The 8,974-nt window shown below is 41.8% G+C and overlaps 1 protein-coding gene across 1 annotated transcript in view; it reads left to right on the plus strand.

Annotated features, from left to right (window-relative positions):
- Positions 1-8,262, plus strand: part of T265_11320 (hypothetical protein) — a gene marked incomplete at both ends in the record, with an annotated part of 9,447 nt that extends 1,185 nt beyond the window's left edge. The window contains 4 exons of the mRNA XM_009177945.1: positions 1,981-2,153; positions 3,598-3,908; positions 5,840-6,094; positions 7,529-8,262. Coding sequence (XP_009176209.1) covers positions 1,981-2,153; positions 3,598-3,908; positions 5,840-6,094; positions 7,529-7,766 — 977 coding nt within the window. The remainder of the gene's footprint in view (positions 1-1,980; positions 2,154-3,597; positions 3,909-5,839; positions 6,095-7,528) is intronic.
- Positions 8,263-8,974: the final 712 nt, after the last annotated feature.

Here is an 8,974-nt window from a genome sequence, read left to right on the forward strand (position 1 = left end):
TATATATATATAAAGAAGTGATTCTGGCAAATCACAAAACAGAGAAAAAGTCTCCGGGAATTTGACTTGTAATGAGCACCACATAATTGCGGGTGATAAGTGTCATTTATGAAAGAAATTACAACCAAAAAATCAATATTGAACACCGGTAGAAAAACTCAAAGACGCGGAACAGTTTCTTAGCTGGAAAGTTACATGTAAAACTGTTTCCTGCTTTGAGAACCCGTAATTAGGCACTTAAATGGGACATTATTGTTAAATGAGAATGTAAGGCACTTAAGATTTGGGCTGCCATTGGTGTCTCAAGTGGCCACTTATGATCCCGATCACTTCTTGATTTGGCTGGTTACTACATAAACAATTGTCGGCTCTGTAAAAGTGACGGGATATCAAACGCTCATTTCGAAAATGCATCGGAAATTATGACTTGATGATACAGGGCGCTTAGACTTCAAAAAGAATGTACAGAACCACGACGTATGAACACCAACCGCGGCCGGTAAATGAAAACAGGAGTGGACTGTGTGCTCAAAGAAATTACTCTATCTGTACAGGTTCGAACATAGAGGAACCATGCGTACGATTGGACCATCGTGCCTCCCAGAGAATCATGGTATTTTCCAGGATGATCTTAAATTGCTGAGGAAAATTTCTAAAATACTGGTGCAACTCCAGACATATTGCAAAATTTCTGTACATTCTGTACGTCGCCTTGTGCGTAAGACCACTGAGACAAGGCCTAACGAGTTGCATAATGCACGTACTTTGAATCCAGCTGACAATGACGTCACTGATTCTGGCATGGTACTCACGAGTACGGCACTGAAACACCAAGGATTGTTGCAAAACTGCTGAAGAATTCCGACGAATTTTCGTGTTATGTTTAATGCCGAATTAGATATAGTGGGTTAAATGGAGAGAGATCTTGTCAGACCATACATTATGCCAGTACTCAACGCCTGTGAACTGTTTGTCCTTTTGTACACCTTATTATTTCAGCCAGTGACTGAGTAATCCATGAGGTTCGTTTATGGTTTTTGTTGGTTTGTCAGAAGTTTGGCACTTGGTTGCTTTATCTTGAATTTTGTATGGAAAAATAGTCGAAGTTACCTTTTGTGCGGTTGATTCCTTGAAGGAAAAATCATTGGTGTTACGAGCAGAAAAAAACTGTCACAAGATCGTCGTCAAAATAAAATGAAATTGTCTGCTACAACACATTAATGAACTCTGGTGGATGGATATAATCAACTTTTAATTAAGTTGAATTTGATAAATTACCCAAATGTTTAAACGAGCGTTGAAGAAGTTAGGTCGCATGCGTACAATAATATCTAGGCAAAGACCAAGAGCCAAGTGACATGTGTCCATGATGAGAAAAGAGTCATAACAATAAGGGAACGATGGCTGAAAATCGATCCACGTAAAATTTAAGGGGCAGGCTTTGTGTAATATATTCAAATGAAGGCCATCATTGACGACAGATCCCGCTGACCTTGATTTACATCTCACAAAAAAATAAAATTACTTTTCATTTGGGTGCTCACCCAGAAAACGTTTTGTTCCGCAGTGATTCTTTGCTCCTAAAGTGGAACACAATTTTTAGAGCATTTGTGTTACATTTCCGCTAGGGGTGCGCATTTAGTCTCAAAAATATGTATTTATTAGCGAATTATCCGGGTTCGGGTAGACTAACCGGAATGCTGGAAATGTGCTAATGCTCAAAAACAACTGGTCACCTTAATGACAGTGCACACACAACAATTTTGGTCGCGTATTTATGGAAAATAAAAATGGTCAGAGTCTTTATTTTCACCACTGGTTGCCTTGGTAGAGTAATGGATGCAAATTTGATTCCTTTTGGAGAATTGGTCAATGGTTTATCGCTTTTGCCAGAGAACTCCAAAAATTAATAATATCTAAACTTGCGCACAGCCGCATGCAATTGTAGACATCCATTTTTGTTCTTTTCGTTTCAAACAGAAGAAAATGTAGAAACTTACCCCAAATCAAGATGGAAACCACCTCCAAAAGTGCCTCAAGAACCAACACACACCGGGGCCAATAAAAAGGTATATTTCGTGTGTCAAGAACCAGGATTGCCTTGGATCAGACTTCCTCCAGTTACTCCTGAGCAGATTCGACTCTCAAGATCTGTAAGTTAAGGTCGTACATCTGGTCTATACGATTTGGTTTATTAACTGAATGGAAAGAAATGTACAAATAGTATACGTCAATGTAGACATGAGCACCTTAAAATGGCAGTGGTACACTAGATTAATCTTTCCTCCTGTCAAGTGTGTTCAGCGTTTGGGGCTTTAGAAGTGAACTTACGCACATTTGTTTTTGCACTAAAATGGAACACCTCGGTCAACACTTATGATGACGATAAAAAACTACTGGGTTAAGTTTGATAGTATTTCAGTGAACATCCAAATGACAGAAAGGCGTTATCACACGAGGAGGATGGGGATTATAAAGGAATTTTTTTGGGACACAGATTTGCTAGCTGGATTTTTCAGAATATCGGTGTGTTCTGTAAGATTAGAACTTGGTATTATCTGACATCGTATGATCAGCTAAAATTTACTCAGCATAGGCTCTGGAAAGGCACCGTCTCAAGCACAGCTTATAACCCTGCAGCAGCTCTAGATATCCTTGTAAGTTTAAGCCCAAAGGGCGCACAGTCGAACAAAAAATATCCTGACAAAACTTCCAGCCCAAATAACTTGCCGAAGGACAACCCTATTTTATTTAACAGCGTTCAGGCAGTCGCAGCTATGGAAAACTTGCGCCTTGACCAACTAGTCCACCGACTAGTTACCCAAATTTCGAATTACCAGGCGGTATTAACAGCAACAACTGCCGATATAAGACGGGAGCCTCAACTTTCCAGTGGATCCGCAACCCATTTTCTGGTAGGAAATGCAAAAGAAAACCAGTTCATGCAGGACCTTAATGTATGACGGATACGCCAAAATAATGACACCTGTGTTGGTACAGAGGGTACTAAATTATTGAAATCCACCACAGTCAAGTGCTACTTCTTAGCCTTTAGATTGTCTTGGGATATATTTCTGGCCAAACAAACCAAATAAACGGCAAGTATCTGTCACAAACAAGATTTGATAACAGCCCAAACCATTATAACCGATAAGTTTACTTCGGAATCTCGCTTGCTGGCGTTAGAGCGCTTTATTAGGTAAAACTCTGCCTCAATACGGAGTAGGTCTGTGGCAACTCGAGCTGTTCACGTTCTGAGCGACGAATATATTTAACCAATAGTGCTACACGAGCATCCGCGGAAATTATTTGTCACCATCAAATTCTGGCTAGCACACATTGCTGAATTATACGTTCGATTTAATGTATATTACTTAATTCATGGTGAGCTTAACGAAACGTCCATTATCTTTGGCCAGTGCCGAATTATATAGTGGAGATTCCCAAAAGTACTCAACGTTAACGCGAGCGTTTTGAGTGATAGACTGTATGCACATAAGGACAGTTTTCGCGGACTTTATAACGCTCATGTTGCATGCAGTATCTTGAAGCCAGAATCCTTACACGGGTAGTTTTTGAATAATCCATTCCACGCAGATTTGTTGCCTTTTTACCGGTAATTTGGATGCCAAGGTAGACAGCACACCATCGTTTCCCGGAACGGAGACAAACTACCTACGCGCAAAGATTGCTCGCATCAGCGCAGCAACCCACATTTCTCCAGAAGGCTTCTACCAATTTGGTGAGGAGGAGGAAGAGGAAGCTCTAGATGAGGAGGAAGGCGAACGACAAAACTATGTGAGAAACGAGGAGTACGAACCGTTGCCAATGGAAAAGCTGGCTGATCGCTCTTTGCAACACTGGGTACATCATGTTTCCTACATACTGCCACAGGGCAGAGTCACATGGTGAGTTGTATATGATATGTTTTATCACAGAACTTTCAAACTGGTCTACATCATCCACATCCCAACATTCAGCAAGTAATCTATTTTTATATCTTGCGACCAAAATGCATGCCTGTATAAATCTGAGCAATCACAAACCAAACTGGAAAAGTTTGTGAATGGATAAATCGTTTCGCACCGACTTAAGGGCCCGATGATTATCTGACCACTGTGAACGACCAGGCGTACTCCGAATAAATGTCTGACATAGGCTGCAAACAACTGTACAAAGGCTCCCATATATTGCATATTTGGCATTGTCAACTTGGTTGTTCCCTCTAGAATGAAGACGGCAAGATAGACCCATGTCTATCAAGCAAAGTCTTCTAAACAGCACATCTGGCTAAAAGTGACGAATTGTGGAACTCTGCTTATAGTCTGCTTTTTCTTAACGGTGAAGAGGTCCGGGCTGTTTGCGCGTTTCCTGTCCATGAACACCGGCATGTAAAGCCGCGATTCTGTGTCATATGCTTAAGATACAAAAGAGTATCCCAGAAATCAACACAAAAATTCTTCCATTTTGTTTAAGAGCGATTTTCTTTGGAGAGGATCACACGGGAGACGAATTTCTTCGGTTCAACTTTTTATCTATATTGTCCTTTGAGGAAGAACATACCTCAAGAGGAAACGTTAAATATGGACTGATTCGGTCATTCGGACTTCCAAAACATCAGTTTCGTTAGAATAAGTCACAGCAAACTCACCGTCCACTAAGCTGGTACACAGAAGCTTAATGGACTATAAGGCGTTCCACTCAGAGACGAACACTGAGGGAAGAAGACATTCGTAGCCGACTAGCGGACTAACCTGAGAGACCATGAGAATTCATTTCAACCATGTAGGCATAGGAGTTCCCGGCCTAATTTCGGCTTGGATAGTGTTGAACGGATTGAGCGCCGTGTGGTGTGTAATATAGAGTTTTTAAAGTTAAAACAGCTCAGTGGAATAAGACGCTTCAATTCGACGTTTCAGCTTTCGCGGGCAACCTTCTCCAGATATTTTCAATTCAACTGAATGCGAATCAAATGCAGCACTATTTATGTATGACGTATTCCTGTGATCAGTTGGCAGTCAGATGCGATAGCATGTATTGTTATGTGCTTGTTTTGTGTATGTATGTGTGATTTTATGTGCATTTTGATTCTGATATGCCTCCATTCAATGTTGTACTGGCTGTGATGCTGAGATCCTTGTTTAAGATCTGGCTACTGGGCCTACCAAGGTGTGCAATAGGTCCAAGTCAGATAGACGGGATGCTGACGCCATCACTACGGCTGATGCAGTTTGGTAGTGTTTTGATCCGTGGGACCTCAGCGCACTGTAGACGCATTTATTTTGGGTTGAGTGATTTCTCTTGTGAGTTGTCTATTCTAAACAAGATTCAGATGTAGAGAACTTGAGTCCAGGGAAACATTGCGCTGTATGAATGGCTCCTTATACGAGTTCTCTGATAGCGGAGCGGATTCCTGACAACACCGTCTTAGGAATAAACGCTGTTCAAACATGTTTAGTCGACAATGAATTACGAAAAATTGTGGCTGACAGCCAAGGTGTTCATAGGGCACATAAATTACACGGTGCTGATCTCATCAGTTCTTATCCCGAATACAACACGCTACAAAACTGGAGAATTGCTTTATTACTTTGCTGACTGTAGGTCCGGCTTGCTTAAGGTTGACGCTTCAAGCGTTCGATATAATGTTCAATGTGAATGCTATCACCTATTTCTTGGTGGTTCAACAGTGCTACGGGATTACATTTCCCATCCGCACATATGATCATCTACTCATACAGATCAAAAATAACTTCTAGTCTGTCCCTTTGTTCGCTCATCTTTAGTCAGCAGAACATTGGTTTTTGTTCTGTTTGATGGTAACTTTGTGTTGCTTTAGGTGGAACCCTAACCAAAGCCTGTTGGACGAAATGTCTGAAGACGAGCAAGAAGAGGAAGAGGAAGGTCTCACTATTTTAAGCCCATCAAAACCAGAAAGGGGACCACCAATATTGACATCCATTGCAGCAGATGCATCACTCTCAGACTATCCCGCTTGGTCGGCGCGCCTAAGCTCCGCGATAATTCCGGAACATGCGGTTGCTGTGGTTTCATCGAATATTTGGCCAGGAGCACATGCAATTGCGTGGGATAAGTAAGCCTTCGTGCTGTATAGCTGAATACATCTTGTTCAACCCGCGTGTATTTACTAAGCTTCCTGTAGCATAAAATAACCGCAGTTTCCCGGCCATCTCTTATAGGTAACTTTTAGATGCATCCCTACTCATTTGAAACCCGACGCACACAGAAACAAGGTCACTACCTTTGAGTCTCTGAAATAATACCATTGTGTGGTTGAGTATCGCACAGTTTTTGGATGAAGCAGCTTGCTCATGACTGATGGTGTCTAAAATACCTCGTTGTCAGCCAGCTTTCTAAGTACACAGCTGTCCCATTACATCTTACTGCATTAGCAAAGTCTTTTGAAACTAAGCTTATACAGCTGATACGCTTCGGTGGATCGTAAAAGTTTTCCTATAGGAACAGATCAGTCTCACTATATTTGAAGCAGTTTTCTCACCAAAAGCGTTCAAGATGCTGTCGTCAAAACAACAACCTCAGTGAAATTAGAGGAGGATTTTGAATCTTGCTGACGTGGGCACTGACCTTCAAAAGTAACAGCTGAGTGTTATTTTCCGGACGGACACTATCGTGCTCCATAACGTTTCTTGCCATAGTACCAAGTGGAATAGACGTAACAGGTGTCAAAAGTATAGAGGACATTTACCAAAGTGGTAAAAACTAAGCACACATGCCCAGTGGGTTGTCAGTTAAGCTGCATAAGTGCTGCGTGAACCATAGGATGCGGGGTTTTGTTTAGAAACAATCATTCTAGTTAGCCTAATGTGTTCCGGTCACTAAAAATTGACCACCTAGGAAGGAATAGGAACGCAGCTTCAGTTTTCCAGAATATTTTGCATGTAAATAACAACAGTAGGGTTTGCGCCCCAACAATTCAGAGTGAGACTATTGGTTTGCTCTTCCAGATGATCTAATGACCTTGGATACCTACGCAAACGAAACAGCTCTAGATTCTGAAACTGCGGCAGGCGAGAAAGCACGGGAGGAGACAGCAACGTAGGTCAGAAAAAGAAAAGAATGAGGCTTTTTCCCACTTATAAGCCCAATACTACCTGATCTTTGGGGTGCTATAGAGTAGGCAAGGTATTTAGTTGGCAGTTGAATATTTCCATACACTGCGTACGTCAACTTGACTAAGTTGGTACCCATGTAGTTGAGCCACAACAAGTGCCTGAGCAGTCCCAACTCTAACTGAGCTCATGATTGCCCTGCCTATCAAAGACACTATCTTAGAAACGCGACTGAATGATGTACGTATTAGACGAAATGTCAGACTGCTGAAGAAACACAGAGAAATTCATAAATGGCACCAAGTGGTAACCTAAATGGAACACTAAGGTGGCACTCTTTCATCCTTAAATGCTTCAGCTACGAGCATGATTTCAGCAAAGAGCCTTGAAAGTGTTTCAAAATCCGTCTTTCTAAAAACTCCAATTTGCCTTTTTAGAGCTTTTGAAAATATTTACATTGGCTGGGGAGTGAAAGCGACTGCTCCCGGGTTCCAGCCTTATCTACCACAGAACGTTATGGACGAGTTCCAAAACCACTCTGAAGTCGCTGAATTGACGGATCCTACGCCAGAGGAAGAGGCTGCTCTACGAAAGGCTCGTGCCGGTCCTGAAGAGCAAGAAGAGATTGGAGAGGAGGGCCAAGAAGAATCTAATGAAGAGGAAGAGTCAGTTTGATGGACACAGGCTTTTCACACCAACCTTTCCCATTTGCGCAGGATGTAGACATCCTCGTCGTTATTCCCTTTTAAATTAGGACTACACATCGATGTTTCTATCTGAACGCCTTGGAGATCCCATTCTATTTTAGGAAACAGTGCTGAATGATGACAAATTATCACACTCAGGCACCTACATGCCTCTGCTGGATGATTTCGTTATAACTGACTGAGACCTATAGATGTACGTCAATCCATACAGACGGTCATCTGTGACAAACCACTCGGATACCTGCTCAAAGCAGCTGAGTGCTGTCTTATATATTCGTAGAAATTTGGACATTTTCGTGTTTCTGGAAGTAATTGTAACTTTATCAGCAATATGCAAAATGGTAAATTTTGTCTATAATTGTATGCTAATATATACTAGACAGTGAAGCACATCTAAGCGGCGTGTGCATGATTGTTTTCTTCTACTTCCCGCTCACGTATCTTCCAAAAAAGCTACGACGGATTCAAATATAATGCTCTTTTTGACCTTAGTTTTAACACCAACCCCGAACAATGGCTCCATTATCAGTAAGAGCGAGGTTTTGATTGCAGACACTGTCATGGGACAAAAAACACTTGAAAGTCAAGCGTTGGAGCAGTGTAGGGGGGAAAAGGACGAGATATGAGTCCTTCTTTGCCACATTAATGAATTTCAGGAATGCATTTTATGCTGTGAACTGTTGGGGCAATTCGGTCATGTGGGATCGGCAGTTGATGCTGACCCAAATTCCACAGACTGATTTCAGTAAACCGATCCTGTATATGTAGCAGGGCGCTCCAACACATCTCCACCGATTGTAACACCCGCTTTTACTTCTCACTGGGCGCTCAGTTACAGATTAGTACATTTAGGATATGTGAATCCGCCATCAGGTTGACCTGCTTCGAGTTTCTGGTCAATTCAGTTTCACTGGCCTCAACTGACTATACCGTGGCATTCTCAACACAAGGTCTCTGATATAAATTGTCTGTTTTGTGAGCTGCGTCACTTTTCGTTTTCCTGTAGGGCATTTGTACATAGTTTCCATTCTCATCAGTCCTCGAATTCGATCACTCTGTTTTGACTGTCAATCATCCCTTGAAATACATAGCTGCTCATTGGCGACTGTTTTGTTGTAACCAGCGAAGGCTTGGTTTATTTGCAGTTCCTGGTAAGGGCCATGACTCAACTTTCCG

Source organism: Opisthorchis viverrini (assembly GCF_000715545.1).
Source record: "Opisthorchis viverrini unplaced genomic scaffold opera_v5_475, whole genome shotgun sequence".
NCBI classification, from domain to species: domain Eukaryota; kingdom Metazoa; phylum Platyhelminthes; class Trematoda; order Opisthorchiida; family Opisthorchiidae; genus Opisthorchis; species Opisthorchis viverrini.